Source organism: Rhinopithecus roxellana, chromosome 21, assembly GCF_007565055.1.
Source record: "Rhinopithecus roxellana isolate Shanxi Qingling chromosome 21, ASM756505v1, whole genome shotgun sequence".
Lineage (NCBI taxonomy): Eukaryota > Metazoa > Chordata > Mammalia > Primates > Cercopithecidae > Rhinopithecus > Rhinopithecus roxellana.
Genome location: NC_044569.1, coordinates 42,382,814 through 42,401,953, shown reverse-complemented (window position 1 = coordinate 42,401,953; position 19,140 = coordinate 42,382,814). Strand labels below are relative to the sequence as shown.

Here is a 19,140-nt window from a genome sequence, read left to right as displayed (position 1 = left end):
ATGCCTCCAGAAGGGGCATTTGTCCCTCTTGGGAGCCTTTCTTAGCTTTTTCTTAGCAACATTGCACAATCAATGTCATGAGAACTGACTTTCTGGCACAACTGACTTGTCTGAATGCAATCTTCAGCATCTCTATATTAATTTTCTTTTGGAACATTTTGGGCCGGAAGGACCATGAGACAAAGGTCATGGGTTCTTTTCAGAGCACTTTCTGTTTTCTGACACAATGTTCTTCCTGCCGAAGGTGAAAAAACACACATGTTGGTCAACAAATAGCAAGATTTGATGCTTGCTGTGTTGGGGCCAAAGATGGAGCCACTGTGATGATGTGGTAAGAAGCGTGTGCACTGAGACCTCCGCCTGCCGAGCTGACAGCATGTCTGAGAGGGTTAATGGGATCCTTCTCTCTCCACAGATGCTGATGCAGAGATTGAAGGAGCCCCAGCTGCTCCCTTGGATGTCAAGTGCTTGGAGGCCAACAAAGATTATATCATCGTCTCTTGGAAACAGCCAGCTGTCGATGGAGGGAGTCCTATTCTCGGATATTTTATTGACAAGTTAGTGCTTAGACTAATATCAGTTACAGTTATTTGGTCATAGAGGTGCATTCTTGATTTCTCCCATCATTTCTAGGGGAAATATTTTCTTTTCTGGCCTTCCTCTCTGTTTCTATTTCTGTGTCTCTTTTCATCTTTCTTTTTCTCTATTTGTCTCTGTCTCAGTCTCTCACTCTCTCTTTCTCTGTGTGTGTATAGATGTACACACACATACACATACATAGACACACATACATATAATGGTACCTACATATATATATATATATATAAAATGGGTATATATACCCATTATAAGTACGTGTGTGTGTGTGTGTGTGTGTGTTGAGTAGGTACTTGGAAACACCGATTTCTAATTGAGTACTTTTACGGCAGTTAGTACCTGCAGATAGAGTGGGTCATTTCCCAGCAGACAAACGTGACAGCTCATATCATAGTATCACAAAATTCATCTTTGGAACTTAGGTAAATAGTTGTATATATATATGTATATATATATACACACACACACATATATATATTTCATTTCCAAGATGGCCTCTGTTAGGTCTCTATTAGGTCTACAAATTCATAGCATTCTTGCCAAATTAGTGACATGAGCTGGTAGTCAAATTCAAAAAATTCTTCTTTGGAATTTAGGTAAAAGTTCCTAAAATGAATTAATTATTTACCTAAATTCCAAAGATGAATTTTTTTGAATTTGGCTACCAGCTTACGTCACTAATTTGGCAAGAATGTTACGAATTTGTAGACCTTATAGAGGCCACCTTGGAAATGAAATAATTGGAATTCAGCATAGTTAATGTCCATATTCCTAATATGTCACTAATTTAAGAATATTTACTTTGGTAATACTACCAAAGTCTTATTTCTACCTCAGGATGTGTTTCCAAGTTATACAAAGAAGTAACAACAAAAAATCAATAGTAGCAAATTATGCACTATCTACAAGTTGTTGTCTACATTCTCCAAAACTTTAAAGGCTCTGATATTTATAGTAATTGGGCTTTACACATTAATTATGACATGAGTTTGGACAATACAGACAGCAAATTTAGATTATTGGCCTAAATAACACTGTTCTCTGACTTGGTTTCTATTCAGATCATTGCTCCAATTCTCTTTTCATTTTTGAGTAATGAAACCTCATTGTAGAAATCACTAGAGACGGATAATCTGTGTCGTATTAGCACAATGGGTTTGCACCAAGGGTGTGTTGAACCTTGTAGTATATAAATACAGGCGATTGTGCTCAGAACTATTTGTAAGAAATATTTCTAATAAATTATATACTATTTAACCATCCATGTGAAATAATGCTTCCGCAGCATTTCATCATTTAGTAGTGATGAATTGTGAAGGTTTAGATATATTCTTTTTTGGGCTTTATTGTCTTTGGCACATTTCCAAGGGATTTTTACACTTTGACCAGTGAAAAGCCAGGGACAATCAGTACATTTTGTTCTCCTCTGGCCTTAGTCGTAATGAAAATACCCACCTTGTGGCTATGATTTATTAGGCATTTACTGTGTGCATGGCATTGTCCTAAACACTTTGCATATATTAACCACTAACCGTAACCACCCTGTGAGGTCGTTGCTTTTATTTCAAGTAGGAAATGAGGCCCAAGACCACATATCAGTGAGGAAGCACTAACTCGCCTAAGATCACGCGGGTAATAAGTAGAACTAGAATTCAGATGTGAGCCTGGCTGTAGGTTTGTGTTCTTTCTGCTCCAATGTGCTGTGGAAATTGTCAGGAGCCGTGAGTTCTGCCTTTCTTTCTGCCCACCTGAGGTTAGGAAGGATGCTTTAGTGTCACTGGGTCACCACAGTATCTGCACAGAGAAGAGGCTGAGTCCTGGCAGAATCTCTGGAGACAGGTGTAGTTTGAAGAATTGTCCTGGCCCTATCGGCTTCTGCCACCGCCCCACCTCCCCGTACTCCTAGCAGCTCCAGAATTTCTACCAAGGAGGATTAGGGGAAATGGATGGAAGGCAGGGATCGAAGCCACATTTGACAGCACTTTACGTAAGGAAAGTGAGGAAGTTGTCTATTCCACTTTACATAAGGAAGTTGTCTATTGTCTATATCAAAGAGAGGAAGGTGGGCCGGGCGCGGTGGCTCAAGCCTGTAATCCCAGCACTTTGGGAGGCCGAGACGGGCGGATCACGAGGTCAGGAGATCGAGACCATCCTGGCTAACACGGTGAAACCCCATCTCTACCAAAAATACAAAAAAAACTAGCCGGGCGAGGTGGCGGGCGCCTGTAGTCCCAGCTACTCGGGAGGCTGAGGCAGGAGAATGGCGGAAACCCGGGAGGCGGAGCTTGCAGTGAGCTGAGATCCGGCCACTGCACTCCAGCCTGGGCGACAGAGCGAGACTCCGTCTCAAAAAAAAAAAAAAAAGAAAAAAAAGAAAGAGAGGAAGGTGATTGTGAGGAGGGGAGATAAACTTCCCACACCAGCCACCTCTGTCCTGCCACTGGCAACCCCCAGGCCCCTGAGAATCATTTGGGAATTATACATTTTGGACATAGAGCCCATGTTGGGGAAATGATATGAACTAAAAGTGCAGCACTCTGCTCATAAAAAAAGTAAGAGTTGCTTAATCCTAATGCTGTAAAATTTAATCACATGTTGAGCCCCTAAAGCTTTGTTGATCAGGCCAACAGCATGATACGAGCTGTCACATTTGTCTGCTGGGAGTGACCCACTCCATCCCCAGGTGCCAACTGCTGTAAAAGCACTCAATTAGAAATCAGTGTTTCCAAGTACCTACTCAATCTGCCCCTGCCAGGGCTGGGCATCTCCCCACCTCTCATCAGTCTCTTGGGTTAAAGAAACATCTCCACAATAACCTCCTTACCCTCTATACAGGATGTCATGACCATCAAGTGAGAAAATATGGTGAACTATTCTCCAAACTACAGTCCAAATAGCTATCTTTTACGATGCCCATTTTCTCAATCATATCTCTGTTTTTCAAAGGAAATACCTAAGGAAGACAGAGAAGTCACTAATGGTAGAATTTAAGGCATCTGCCGGGGAGACGTTTGGGGGTCCTTTCCAGTGCTAAGATTGTTTATATTTATCTGCTTAGCCCAGCAGCCTCCAAACCCGTCTGCTTTGTACACAAGGCCCCTCAGACACCTGCCTTTTATGCGTTCAGGAAGGACCCGAGGCTTCTCTCCTCTTGGTAAAGAAGACACAGTGCATTTGAGTGAAACTGGGTGCCTGCAGTTCACCAGCTAGCGAGCCACGCCTGACTTGGATATTTTACTGGGAGATCTGAAACAACTGGGTGGTTTGGCAGCTCTGGAGATATTCATTAAGCCATACTTCTTTTACTGTTTTTGTCAATCACGCTCATTCCTTTAGGTGTGAGGTGGGCACAGATAGCTGGTTGCAGTGCAATGACACACCTGTGAAGTTTGCTCGTTTTCCTGTCACTGGATTGATCGAAGGTCGTTCCTATATCTTCCGAGTTCGAGCTGTGAATAAAACGGGAATAGGTTTCCCATCTCGAGTTTCCGAGCCCGTGGCTGCTCTGGATCCAGCTGAGAAAGCCAGACTTAAAAGTAAGCACTTTTCATTTTTCAGGACCTTCCCTAAACCTTTTTAAAATGACTGCAAGAATCAGCTTCATTGCAAGGTTGTTCCTCTCCCTTCCACTAGAGGGAGACAAGAACAAGAAATCCTTTCTTCAGAAAATCCGAGGGGGAAAAATCCCCGAAAACTTTGCCTTAGTCATTCTCTTAAGGGTTTTATTTTATTTTATTTTATTTTACTTATTTTATTTTATTTTAGTCAGAAAGATTTATGCTGTTAAACTGAGTTCCAGGCATTGTGTGTGGAATGAAGTATGAAAGCAAAGAGCCTGGAGAACATTTTTATTCCCATTATTATACATTCCAAAGATAATTTTATTTCTGCCTGTAGGTCTATTTCTTTACCTTGGAGTCCACCCTTAGAGCATTAATATCTCAGCACAGTGCGTCTCTCTATATCAAAGGAAAAATAGATAAACAACATTATATCTAATCTAGGTTTGAGTTCTCATATTAGACTGTCAAAAATCATCTTTTCAGGCCAGGCGCAGTGGCTCACGCCTGTAATCCCAGCACTTGGGGAGGCAAAGGTGGGAGGATTGCTTGAGCCTAGGAGTTCTGAGACCAGCCCTAGCAACATAGAAAGACCCCATCTTAAAAAAAAAAAAAAAAATCCAGGTGTGGTAGCACATACCTGTAAGTCCCAGCTACTTAGGAGGCTGAGGTGGGAGGATTGCTAGAGCCCAGGAGGTCAAGGCTGCAGTGAGCTGTGATCACACCATTGCACTCCAGCCTGGGCAACAGAGTGAGACCCTGTCTCAATAATAACAATAATAATAATCTTTTAATAAGTTTAGTCTCCAAGTCTTAATGTCAAAACCATGGTACATGAATCATGCCCTACATTTGTTTCATGGAAACCCATATGGCATCTCCAACAACAGGGAACGTAAAATGACATTACGGGAAGTGTTGGATAGTAACATTTCAGTCTTATGCCAGGCTTCTCAACCTTGGCCCTACTGGCATTTTAGACCAGTAATTCTTTGTTGTTGCGGGAGGTGGCTGGGGGTGTCCTGTTCATTGCCAGAGGCTGAGCAACATCTCTTGTCTCTACCCACTAGATACCAGCAGTGTCATGGAGACACTACCAAATGTCACCTGAGTTGCAAAATCACCTTTGTAGAGGACTGCTGGTCTATGCTACATTCACAGTGTTATTCTTTACCTTCAGTACATGTAGTGGCATCATAAAAGTCTAATTAAAATAAAGTCACTGACTGGGTGTGGTGGCTCACACCTGGAATCACTCCAGGAGATTCATACTGGACAGTTAAATGAACACAGGTTACTTACCTAGCTTGTGCTAGTACAGTTCCAGAAACGTCTGCTCCAGCACTCTGAGGCCGAGGTGGGTGGATCACCTGAGGTCCGCAGTTCGTGACCAGCCTGGCCAACATGGCGAAACCCTGTCTCTACTGAAAATACAAAAAATTATCCAGGGATGGTGGCAGGCACCTGTAATGCCAGCTACTCGGAAGGCTAAGGCAGAAGAATCATTTGAACCCGGGAGGCAGAGGTTGCAGTGAGCCAAGGTCACGCCACTGCACTCCAGCCTGGGCGACAGCGAGACTCCATCTCAAAATGATAATGATAATGTTACCGTTTCCCCAGCAACCGTGTCCCATCAGGCGCCTTGATTGCTCTTCAGTCACTTTTCACCAACCCTCCGACTTCCTGCCTTCTTTTCTAAACTTGCAAATTCCATCTCATACATTCATTTTCTCCTCTTTTATCAATTCAAATCAAAATAAGATCTGCTTGAATTGAAAATAAGTTATCTTCTTCACCGCCTTTCCGTTTTTGCACAAACTCTGATAGAAAGTTCCCTGGTTAAGGCAAGAGTAGAACCACTCTCTCTTTCTGATGTTTATGGGATCATACAAGTGAAATCTCCTCTTTAACTTTGTACCCGTATCAGTCATTTTCCTTGCTCAGGATCTCAACTGATTTCCTTTGGAGATAATGTTTTTCAAAATGTAATGGGAAAGATTTGCTTTGCTGAGCTTTACTGCAGGATCAGCACTCCCTCTCCTCTTTCATCTTATTGTGACAGATAAATAACTACTGGACTTACAATTGTTCTGGAAATGTTTCTCCCAAACGCATGCTATCTCTTCAGAGGGGATGGGCAAGCCTACCTGTTCCAGGAGATTCATACTGGACAGTTAAATGAACACAGGTTACTTACCTAGCTTGTGCCAGTACAGTTCCAGAAACGTCTACTCAGCCAGTCCAGGCAGATTCCAGGCTCCAGGAGATTCTGAGTACCTTGAGGACAGGGGCTGTGCTTCCCACGATGCCCTCTACATGATTGATACCATTCATGGGAAAACACAGAAGTCTACTAGTAACAACCCCAGTTGTGACTAATCTGGCCACTTTCCCAACTCATCAGTGCAGCTGATAAATTGCACACTTGTGAACGTTTGTGATTCTTATATTTGTCTTTGTTCAGGTCGCCCCTCAGCACCCTGGACTGGACAGATCATTGTTACTGAAGAAGAACCTTCAGGTAAGAAGTCTAGTTGCCCCAGATACTATTGCTGATGTTTTGCTAAGCAGTTTGGCTTTTGTTGTAGAGGGTGCCGTGTGTATTGCTTAAGATGTTTTGGGAAGAACATTCTAAAATATACGGAGATTGTAAGTAACTTAAGTCAGAGAATCCCATTTTATTTTTAAAGCTTTATTAAGGTGTAATTGTCATGCAATATACTGCAAATATGTAACATGTACAATTTGATAAATTTTACACGTGTATGTACCCATGAAACCATCATCATTTTCAAAATAATGAACATATTTATCACCCCTAAAATTTCCCCTTCCCCTTCATAATTCCTCCCTTTCATGTCTCCCCATCTCCAGCCATCACTGATCTGCTTTCTGTCACTGTAGTTTACATTGTCCACAATTGTAGATCAATTGAATCGTGTTCATTTTTGTCTGTTTTTCTTTACTCAGCATAATTATTTTGAGATTTATCTACGTTGGTGTGTATATCAATTCATTCCAATGTATTTATCCATTCACTGTTGAAAGCTTCTATGAACATTCTTAACTGTTTCTCTGGACATATGCTTTCATTTGTATCTTGCGTAAATACCTAGGAGTTGAATGGATGTGTTATGTGGTAAGTGTATGCTTAATTTTTAAAGGAACTGCCAACTGTTTTCCGAAATGATCGTACCATGTTCCATTCCCACCAGTGCCACATGAGAGTTCCAGTTGCTCCCACCTTGTCACTAGGACTTAGTGTGGCCAGTCTTTCTAATTTTAGCCATTCTAGTAGGTTCATAGTGGTATTTCTTTGTGGCTTTGATTTGCGTTTCATTCATAATGTCGAGCATCTTTTCATGTGTTAATTTGCCAGTTTTTGTGACATTGGGCATCTTTGTCAAATCCAGGTATTCTTCGTGTTTTCTCCCCCCTGGAAATGTTATAGCGTTCGTTTTTACGTTTCACTCGGTGACACATTTAAAATTAATTTTTTCTGTGTTACAAGAAGTAAGGGTCTCAGTTATTCCTATCATTCATACTTGCATATGGCTATTAAATTATTTCAGCAATATCTATTGAAAAGATTATTCTTTACCCAACAATTTGTCTTGGCACCATTGTCAAATTCAATTTATTACGTATTTGCGGATCAATTTCTGGAATCTCTATTGGTCAGTTTTCTTTCCCCTCCATCAGTACCATGCTGTCTTTATTACTACAGCTTTTCTGAGTTTCATTTTATTTCACATATAAATTTTAGAATCTTAAAATCACTGTAAGTCCTCTAATCTTGTGTTGGTTTTTTTCCTCCCAAAGTTGTTTCAGCTATTCTGTCTTTACGTTTCTATATAAATTTTAAAATCAGCTTATCAACTTCTACAAAACACATGCTGGGATTTCAGCCGAACAGTATTGAGTCCTTTGATTTATGAACATAGCCTGTATCTCCATTCATTCAGCTTTGCTTTCATTTCTCCCACCTTAGTAGTTTTAGTGTGCAGGTCCTGCACATTTTATAGATTTAATCTCAAGTATTTCAGATTTCTGATGATGCTGTAAATGGTATTGCTTTTTACTTTAATTTGTTTTTGATGCTATTAGAAAGAAACACAATTGATCTTTGTATATTGATTTTGTGTCCTGCATCCTTGCTGAACTAATTTATTAATTCTCACAAACATTAGGGTTTTTTATGAAATTTTTTATGGATTTTCTATTACAGGATTATGCTATCTGTAAATAAAGATAAATTAATATCTTTCTTTTCAATCTGGATACCTTTTATTTCTTTTTCTTTCCTTATTGCTCCATCTAGAACCTTTAGTACAATGTTGAATAGAAGTGGTCATCTTTGCCTTTTCCTGATCTCAGGGGGAAAGCATTCAGGCTGTCACCATTAAGTCTAACATTAAGTGTAGGTTTTGTATAGATATCCTTTATCCAGTTGAGGAAAATTTCTTCTACTCCTGGTTTTCTGAGAGTTTATATTAGGGAAAAGTGTTGGATTTTGTCAAATGCTTTTCCTGTTTCTATTGAGATGATCATATGATTCTTATTTTTCCACTAACATGTTGAATTACATTGATTAATTTTAGATTATTAAACCTAAATAAAGTAAGTGACGCAAACTAAACCTCACAGTCTTGGGTTGAATGTCACTATGTTATGCTGTGTTATCTTTTTTATACATTGCTGGAGTTTATTTGCTAAAATTTTTTAAAGGAATTCTTGTATCTATATTCATAAAAGATATTGGTCTGTGGTTTTTCCTAGTAAAGTCTTGGTTTGGTTTTGGTATTAGGGTAATGAGTGGAAAGTGTTCCCATTATTTAAATTTTTTGAAAGAGCTGTGTGTGAACTTTTATTATTTTTTTATTGAACATTTAGTATAATTTACCAGTAGAGCCATCTAGGCCTGGAGGTTTGTTTTTTGGTTTGTTTGTTTTGTTTTGTTGTGGGAAGCTTTTATACTGCAAATTCAATTTTTAAAATAAATTTAGGACTATTCAGGTTATTTACTTTTTCTTGAGTAAAATTTAATAGTTTTCATCTTTCAAGAAACTTATTCATTCATAAAATTGTTCATATTTTCTTATTATCCTTTTAATATCTGCAGAATTTGTAGTGGTGTCACCTCTTTCATTCCTGATATTCATGTTTTACCTCCTTTGTCCTGACTGACTTTTCATAGTCTACCTTCCAGTAATATTATATTACTTCACATGTAGTGTAAGAATTTACAACAGTGCTTTTTTTTTTTTTTTTGGCTTTTTTTTTTTTTTTTCCCCCAGACAGGGTCTCTCTCTGTTGCCCAGGCTGGAGTGCAGTGGCATGATGATGGCTCACTGCAGCCTCAACCTCTTGGGCTCAAGCAATTCTCCCACCTCAGCCTCCCAGGTAGCTGGAGTTGTAGGTACACACCACCATACCTGGCTAATTTTTGTATTTTTTGTAGAGATGGGGTTTCACCAAGTTGCCCAGGCTGGTCTCAAACTCCTGAGCTCAAGCAATTCATTTGCCTTGGCCTCTCAAAGTGTCTGGACTACAGGCATGAGCCATTGTGCCTGGCCTGCAACAGTATTATTCCATTGCCCACTCTTAGCCTTGGTGCTGTTATTGTCATACATTTTATTTGCATATTTATTGTAAATTACATAATACAATATTATTATTTTGACTGTAGTCAGTTATCTTTCAGAGATATAAAATGTAAGAAAAAAGGTTTTATTCACTCACATTTTTATCATTTCTGTTACTTTTCATTTCTTTGTATAAATCCAGATTTCCATCTGACATGATTTTGTTTTTACCCGATGCACTTCCTTGAACGTTTCTTGTAGTGCTGGTATTTTATCCTTTGTTATGTGAAAAAAAACCTCTGTTTTACCTTCATTCTTGAACTATATCTTCACTAAGTATAGAATTCTAGGTTGACAGTTTTTTCTCTCAGTACTTTAAGAGCTTTGTTCAGCATAACGCAGATCTACACTACAAGAATGATTGCTTTTATTCTTATTTTTGTTCCTTAATATATAATGTGTCTTCTCTATCTGCTTTTAATATATTCTCTTTATCACTAGTTTTTGGCATTTGATTATGATATGCATTGCGTAGTTTTCTTCATATATCTTGTGCTTAGGGTTTGCAAGTTTCTCTAATCTGTGAGTTTGTAGTTTTCATCAGATTTGGAAATTTTTCATCATTATTTCTTTAAATATTTTTTCTGTACCCCATTATTTTTCTTGACCTCTGGAGTCTATGTATGTCTAGTCTCCTTCCCCCCTGCCTGATAAGACCAACTTTACTGTAACTGTAAACTGGAACTGTCCTAAACTTTACTAAAACTATAAACTCAGCTCCACTGGGTCCTTGGCTCCTGCCTATCTGCTTATAGGATTCAGTGCGCCACGTATTTTCATACCTGAGCCAGGGTAAATCCTGCTTGTGGGGGGTTCGTGTGGCTCAAAACTCTAGATGCTCTGGGACTTCTGGGATCAGGGTGCTTCTGGAAATTTGTCCTTGCTTTCACCCTAACACTCCTGACCTGGCCTCAGAACTAAAGATAAGAAGAGTATCCTAGATTCCTTAGCTCTATATTCTAAATGAGCAATGGGGCTGGCTGCTGTGGCTCACGCCTGTGATCCCAGCAATTTGGGAGGCCAAGGCAGGAGGATCACTTTAGCTCAGGAGTCCAAGACTAGCCTGGGCAACATAGGGAGACCTCGTCTCTACAAAAAAAAAAAAAAAAAAAAAAAAAGAATTGAATTATGTAGGTGTGGTGGTGTGCACCTGTGGTCCCAGCTATTTGGAAGGCTGAGGTGGGAGGATCACTTGGGCCCAGGAGGTCAGGGCAGCAGTGAGACATAATTGCACCACTGCACGCCAGCGTGGTGGTAGAGTGAGACCCTTTCCCCCACAAAAAAACCAAAACAACAACAACTGCTCAATGGCATTTGAAGAATGAATGAATGAATGATGTGTTGGGGGAATTTTAGAGACAAGGTATTTCTTTATACTGCGGAGCCGTAATGAACTCTTCCTCCACAAGGAGAGCAGCATCTGTGGCTCTCGGAGTATCCTGGGCTACCCAGAATGTGTGCTTCTCATGTGTCCTTGTTGTTTTTCAGAGGGTATTGTGCCTGGCCCCCCGACAGACCTCTCTGTCACTGAGGCCACCCGGAGCTACGTGGTGCTCAGCTGGAAGCCCCCTCGTCAGCGTGGTCATGAGGGCATTATGTACTTTGTGGAAAAGGTAAGACTCTAGAATCAACGTGACCTCATACTACCTCCTAACGATTTCTTTAGAAAAGTAGAGGCTAAATTCCCAGGGACAATGGAGTGAGGGAGGAGGAGGGAACATTTCCTGAACTCACTAGATCTTTATAAACTGTTAACTTTCTCCATAGAACAAAGTGTATAACACAGAACTGTGCCTGAAAATCTAGGGGTTTATGGATCCCCAAGACTCACCCATAGACTCATGAGAGATCCAGACCCAATATCATAGCCCCTACAAGAAGAGAAATGTTCCTGAAATGGTAGATTGCCTGTATGACCATGTTTTCTAGGGACCTTCCTGTCTCCCTTGCTTGGTAATGGCTTTTCATCTCTCTATCACTCCTCCTTCTGTAGCAGGGCATGAACATCGTGAGGCTAGAAGGGAGGGGGAAACAGAGAAGGGGCAATACTCTCAAATGGCCGGCAGTGTGGAAGACAACAACCTCACGCCGCTGTACTTGGCTAGCTCCACTCTGAGCACAGGTAGCGGAATGAGGTCAGGGATCACAAAACAGTAAATATTGGCAAGTTCTTTCCCCAGATAGCTTACAATTATGTTGGGAATGAGAACATTAGAGAAGGCAGCATGCAGTGAAGGCCCAGAATGGGTGGAACGAATGAGAACGGCATGTGAATCAACCACACATCCGTATTTGAGGGGAGTTCTGATAAGGATTTATGCCCAACAAATGCAGAAGAGCCAAGACCTGTACAGGACATTATTTTGGGGGAACTGACTCTGCCACAAGTGTAGAAACAGGAGAGCGGCCAGGCAAGGCACAGGTCTTAGGGGGGCAAGAAGTCCTTGGCTAACAGGATCATGGCTACTGGAAAACGACATTTAAAGAGAATTTGCTTAAAACGAGGTTCAAAATCCATTTGTTAAAAAGGTTCTGATTAGGATATAATTGAGAAAATGAAAGAAAATAAGTTTATTTTATCCCATATGTAAGAACATTTATATTTTTATTGGTAGTGATGCACCATTTTTTAGAACAATAAATGAAACAAGTGTTTGTACTTTTAAATTTTTTTAAATAAAATTGTGTGATAGCATGAAAAGGTATCATTTACTTTGCATTTTACTTTCATAGCAAAATCATAGAAATTTTTTTAATAAAAATATGGTGCTCAGTTAATTTTCCTAAAGGTCTTTCTCTTTCATCCTTAATACTGTTTTGGTCATTCAATTTTGTAACATCTATTAGGTCACCTTCCCTGATAATTATTGCAAGATAATATGTTTCATAGGTATATAGGTGTATGCAAACTTCCGCAAATTAGGTAACAACATAAAGACAATACGCAAATATCTTTGAGCTGCATTCTTCACTTCCTTTTTATTCCTAGCAAATTGGTAACAATGGATGCCTTATCTCCTCTGCATGCAATATGGATATCTTCCAAGAGAGTCTTGTTTTACAGAAATAATACTAAATTTTTATATACTTTCTAGATATCAACTTCAAATGTAATATAACTTGAGTAGTATTCTAAGCTTTTTTTTTTTTTTTTTGAGATGGAGTCTCTCTGTTACCCAGGCTGGAGTGCAGTGACACAATCTTAGCTCACTGCAAACTCCGCCTCCCCAGTCTAAGCAATTCTCCTGCTTCAGCCTCCTGAGTAGCTGGGATTACAGGCGTGAGCCACCACGCCCAGCTAAATTTTGTATTTTTAGTAGAGACAGGGTTTCACCATGTTGGCCAGGGTGGTCTCGAACTCCTGACCTCAAGTAATCCTCCTGCCTCAGCCTCCCGAAGTGCTGGGATTACAGGCATGAGCCACCATGCCTGGCTGCATTGTAAGCTTTTTAAAAGAAAATAGATGGCAAAAATAGAGTGGTGGATCGATGTTCATTTCCTAGTGTGTTTAATACACACCCCCACTGAATCTCTTTGAAACACTCCACAGGAAGAAGGTTCTGAATAACCTCGGTGACAGTAATTGCCGTCTTTCCTATAATAAGGACACATAACAACTATTCAGAGGCGTTTTCTGCAGATGAGTCAGCTTTGGCTGCTGCTGAACCTTTCCTCTGGTCATATAAACTCTAATTTCTCTGTGAAAGCCTATAACTTCCTTAGACCTAAATACCTATGAATTTGTGATTAAAAATTTAAATATTCTTCCTCCAGCACACCTATTGGCATGGAACAGAAGGGGGCGTTTATGAACACAGTACTATGTAGAGAGGCCTGCACAGGGCACGGAACACAGAACACCCAGGATGTTGGGTATTGAGGACACAGAACACATCCAGGGACCTGGGGTACATTTGCAGAACCATCCAAATGTCAAACTGTTCTGAGCTGAGACTAAAATTATTTCTGATGCAGCTCTTCTGATATGCTGACCTTTCTAAAGGGAAAAGGTTTGTGCGCTCCTGTCCCTGCTGTGTCTGTTCCAGGATGCCCTGCACCCGGCATGCTGCCTCTTGGGCCACCCCTGTGCTTGTTCTTCTTCACGGCATGTCCTTGATCCCCAGAACGGGTGAAATTGAAGGGTTTATTAGCAAGGGACTCAGATGAATCAGTCCTCGGACTTCCAGCCTCCCCGTCCTACTGTGTTCTTTTTAGTCCCAAACATTTTCCTCAGGTGTTTTACGTCCTGAGCTCTTTCTCTCACTCCCCTATCAAAAATCTGATTGTGTCAGAGACAAGGACTGTATCACTCGTTAACAGCAGGAATGAACATGGCTAAGATTTGCACTGTTCTAAGCACCTTACATTAATTAACCCACTTAATTCTTAGAGTAGCCCTATGTGGTAAATACCTTTGTTTTCATCATGCCTGTATATTTTTAAATGTTTTGTAGAGATGGGGTCTCCTTATGTTGCCCAGGCTGATCTCAAACTCCTGAGGTCAAGTGATCCTCCCGTTAGCCTCCTAAAGTGCTGGGATTACAGTTGTGAGCCACTGTGCCTTCTGTACCACTCCTCCTTCTGTAGTAGGGCATGAACATCGTGAGGCTAGAAGGGAGTGGGGAACAGAGAAAGGCATAACAGATCATGCCTATTTTGTAGGTGAGGAAACTGACGCATAGAAAGGTATATAATTTGCCCGAGGTCACAGAGCTGGTACAAAACAGAACTGAGATTTGAACCCCAGCAGTCTGGTTCAGGTGCATAAATCCAACAATTACACTGGGTCGCCTTTCAATCTTCCCAGGCTTGTCTTCTCCTCTGGAAAATGTTGACAATCATACAATACTACCTCCACAATACCTACTCCATGGCATAGTTGAGAGGTGTAAAGAGTTATAATGGCTTATAAAGTTTTCGGCACAGTGAAAGGCAGCTATTTTTTTATGAGAGTATAAACAACTGATAATGGCTTAAGAATTTGCCGGGGCGGAATATGTCAAAAGAAATTAAAGCTATAAACAAAAAGATTAAAGGTCTGAGAGAGTTTCGTCCCTCAGGAGACAGCAGACACACAAAAGATACGTTATCATAAAAAACACTGCAAGGAACTTGAGCGGTTACCTTGTCAAATTGGCTCATTTTATAGAAGATGAAACTGAGGCCGAGAGCGTGTGTGTGGCTTTCCAAGGTCACGTGGCTTGTTATTAACACAGAGGGACCAGATCCCATCCCTTTGACTCCTCTATGCCATGCCATGTTACCTCCTTATCAAGTCAAGGAAGATCATGCTGTGTGATGGACTAATAAACTTAAAGTCCCAAAAATGTACCATCCTGACAGCTGGTCAATCTGTCACGAGATCTGGATTTCAGAAAAGTCTTTTGAAACCATTAAAAATTTCTCTAGCAAAATCAGGCAAAAGTTTCTAAAGTTCTTCTCTTACCAACCATGGGCAAAGTTGGAAATCAAAATAGGAGGGAAAAAGGATTACCAAAGGCTTCTGACAGTTTTCTTACAATATCTTCTACCAGAGCTTAAATATACACCAGGTCCTTCATTCGAGGATTTCCAAGTCACTCTACATCATTTTCATTTTAAGAATAGAGTCTCATTAAATTAGTTTTCCCATTAATTATTCTAAGACTTGGGCAAAAAAAGAGAACATCTTTTTTAAATCTGGATTTTATTGATACATAATCAATGCATATATTTACAGGGTACACAATATTTTGATACATCCTTGCAATATGTAATGATCAAATCAGAGTAATTGGGGTACCCATCACCTCAAACATTTATTATTTGTGTTGAGAAAATTCCAAATCTTATCTTTTAGGTATTTTGAAATATATAATAAATTATTGATAACTGTAGTCACCCTACTGTGCTATTGAACACTAGAACTTATTTCTTCTAATTGTATTTTTGTGCCCATTAACCAACTTCTCTTCACCACTGCCCCCAACCCTTCTCAGCCTCTGGTAACCACCGTTCTACTCTCTACCTCCATGAGATCAAATTTTTTAGCTCCCACATATGAGTGAGAACGTGAGATATTTGTCTTTATGTGCCTGACTTATTTTACTTAACATAATGACCTCCAATTCTATTCATATTGCTGCAGATGACAGGAGTTCATTCTTTTTTATGGCTAAATAGTATTCCGTTGTGCATATTTACCACAGTTTCTTTATCCTATTCATCCACTGGTGGGTACCTGGGTTGATTCCATATTTTGGCCACTGTGAGTAGTGCAGCAATAAACATGGGAGTGCAGACATCTCTTTGACATATTGATTTTCTTTCTTTTGGATATATACCCAGCAATGGGATTGCTGGATCATATAGTAGAAGAACATCTTCATCTTTCATTCATTTAGAAAAAAAAATACTGTAGTTGATTATGTACTATTTGCCAGATGGAATTCTGTGCTCTGCCATAAAGCAGTGAACAAAGCTCCCTGAGCTTATGTGATTTGCTCTTCAGTGGAGGAGACAACAAATAAATAACTTGATTTCAAACAGTGATACATGACTGAAGAAGAATAAAGCAGGCTAAGAAACAGAGAGTGATAAGAAAAGGACCAAGAATTCTTTTAAATAGGTAATGGGCAGGCCAGGTGCAGTGGCTCATGCCTGTGGGAGGCTGAAGTGGGTGGATCACTTGAACCCAAGAGTTAGAGACCAGCCTGGACAAAATGGGGAAACCTCATCTCTACAGAAAAATACAAAAGTTAACCAGGTGTGGTGGCATGTGCCTGTAGTTCCAACTACTTGGGAGGCTGAGGTGGGAGGATCTCTTGAACCCAAAGAGGTGAAGGCTGCAGTGAGCCGTGATTGTGCCACTGTACTCTAGCCTGGGTGACAGGGTAAGACCCTGTCTCAAAAATAAAATAAAATAAAATAAAATTTAATTAGAAAATTACCTGACCTCAAACTATCCTCAAAATAAGACTTTTGTAAGCAGATTATTGTATTTAGTTAACAAAAGAAGTGGAGTATTTAAGTAGCATATTTTTCAAACAATACAATGCTATATTAGTCCATTTTCATGCCGTTGATAACGACATACCAGAAACTGGGTAATCTATAAAGAAAAAGAGGATTAATGGACTCACAGTTCCGTGTGGCTGGGGAGGTCTCACAATCAAGGTGGAAGGTGAAAGGCATGTCTTACATGGTGGCAGGGAAGAGACAGAATAAGAACCAAGTGAAAGAGGTTTCTCCTTCTAAAACCATCAGCTCTCGTGAGACTTACTCACTACCACGAGAACAGTATGGGGGAAACTGCCGCCCATGATTCAATTATCTCCCACCAGGTCCCTCCCACACACATGGGAATTATGGGAGCTACAATTCTAGATGAGATTTGGGCAGGGACACAGCCAAACCATATCAAAAGCCATGTTTGATTTAGAGAATCCTACAAACTTCAGATGCCTCATCCCCCATTCCCTCCAAATCTCTCCTCCAGTCCAGCTTGCATTACAGGGAGTGGTTTGTTGTAGATGAATGAAACTTGGAGATGCCTGGCCTGGATTCTCACTTGTGCTTGCTGTGCTTTCAATGAGTTTTCCTGTTCTTGCTGCAGTGTGAGGCAGGAACAGAAAACTGGCAGCGAGTGAACACGGAACTCCCCGTGAAGTCTCCCCGCTTTGCTCTGTTTGACCTGGCCGAGGGGAAATCCTACTGTTTCCGCGTCCGCTGTTCTAATTCTGCAGGAGTTGGCGAGCCCTCGGATGCAACGGAGGTGACTGTGGTGGGGGACAAACTTGGTAAGCAACTGTGAACTTCTTTTACTTCAAGAGAAAATTTCAAAGCAAGAATCTAACTAGTATGTGTATATCTGGCCAGGAGTAAAAATGGTGACATACTTCTTTCATATTATACATTTACTTGATGGCTGTACTTAACCTATGCATTAAACAAAAATTCATTGTTTTTGTTTATGAAAAGTAAACTTCTTTGGGAGTTTCAACGATATTGATAATGTGTTTTTTCTGAAGTTCATGGACATTTAGTTTATCCATGCTCCCTAACTGTTTTTAAATTTTTTGCTTTAAAAAATACCATGTAGGCCAGGCGCGTTGGCTCATGCCTGTAATCTGAGCACTTTGGGAGGTCGAGGCAGGCAGATCACCTGAGTCCAAGAGTTTGAGACCAGCCTGGCCAACATGGTGAAACCCTGTCTGTACCAAAAATACAAAAATCAGCCAGGCGTTGTGGCGCATGCCTGTAGTCCCAGCTACTCAGGAGGCTGAGGTGGGAAAATTACCTGAACCCGGGAGGCAGGGGCTGCAGTGAGCCAAGATCCCGCCACTGCTCTCCAGCCTGGGCGACAGAGTGCGCAACTCAGTCTCAAAAAAAATCATAAAATAAAGCAGCTGTCCCTTTGACATGACGCAGTATGTAAAATACCTAGGTGTGTGTTTGTGCATAGATAATAAGGATGAATTTTTAAAACCTCCTGAGTTTGATCACCATTTTCCTGTTTCTCAGATATCCCCAAGGCTCCTGGCAAAATCATCCCGAGTAGAAACACAGACACCTCGGTGGTAGTTTCGTGGGAGGAGTCCACAGATGCCAAAGAGCTGGTCGGGTACTACATAGAGGCGAGCGTTGCTGGCTCTGGCAAGTGGGAGCCCTGTAACAACAACCCCGTGAAGGGCTCACGGTAACTCAACCGGGCGTGCAGGGCGGGCAACGGCCTCTGGAGCTGCCGTAGACACACACAGCACACAGACATCCAGTGAGGGAGATTTTTAAAAAAAAAACATTACACTTTTTGGCTGGAAGTGGTGGCTTACACCTGTAATCCTAGCACTTTGGGAGGCCAAGGTGGGAAGATTGCTTGAAGCCAGAAGTTCAAGACCAACCTGGCCAACATAATGAGACCCTGTCTCTACAAACAAACAAACAAAAACACAAGAAAACATTATACTTTAAATAAACCAATGCAGTGGCAGGCCTGTAGTCCCAGCTACTCAAGAGGCTGAGGTGGGAGGGTCCCTTGAGCTTGAGTTCAACTTGAGTTAAACTATAGCTTGAGTTCGAAGCTGTAGTATACGACGACCAGGCCTATAAATAGCCACTGCCAGCCTGGGCAACATAGGGAGACCCCATCTCTAAAAAACAAAACAGATCAAGGCTGGATGTAGTGGCCCATGCCTCTAATCTCAACACTTTGGGAGGCCAATGTGGGCTGACTGCTTGAGCCCAGGAGTTTGAGACCAGCCTGGGCAACCTGGCGAAAACCTGCCTCTACAAAAAGTACAAAAATCAGCCCAGCATGGTGGTGTGCTATAGTCCCAGCTACTCCAGAGGTTGAAATGGGA

General features: G+C 40.9%; 1 protein-coding gene across 1 annotated transcript in view; it reads left to right on the top strand.

Annotated features, from left to right (window-relative positions):
• MYOM1 (myomesin 1) overlaps positions 1 to 19,140 on the top strand; it is a 98,691-nt gene that overhangs the window by 17,637 nt on the left and 61,914 nt on the right. The window contains exons 4-9 of the mRNA XM_030925823.1: positions 416 to 557; positions 3,934 to 4,133; positions 6,622 to 6,678; positions 11,291 to 11,415; positions 17,397 to 17,580; positions 18,305 to 18,479. Coding sequence (XP_030781683.1) covers positions 416 to 557; positions 3,934 to 4,133; positions 6,622 to 6,678; positions 11,291 to 11,415; positions 17,397 to 17,580; positions 18,305 to 18,479 — 883 coding nt within the window. The remainder of the gene's footprint in view (positions 1 to 415; positions 558 to 3,933; positions 4,134 to 6,621; positions 6,679 to 11,290; positions 11,416 to 17,396; positions 17,581 to 18,304; positions 18,480 to 19,140) is intronic.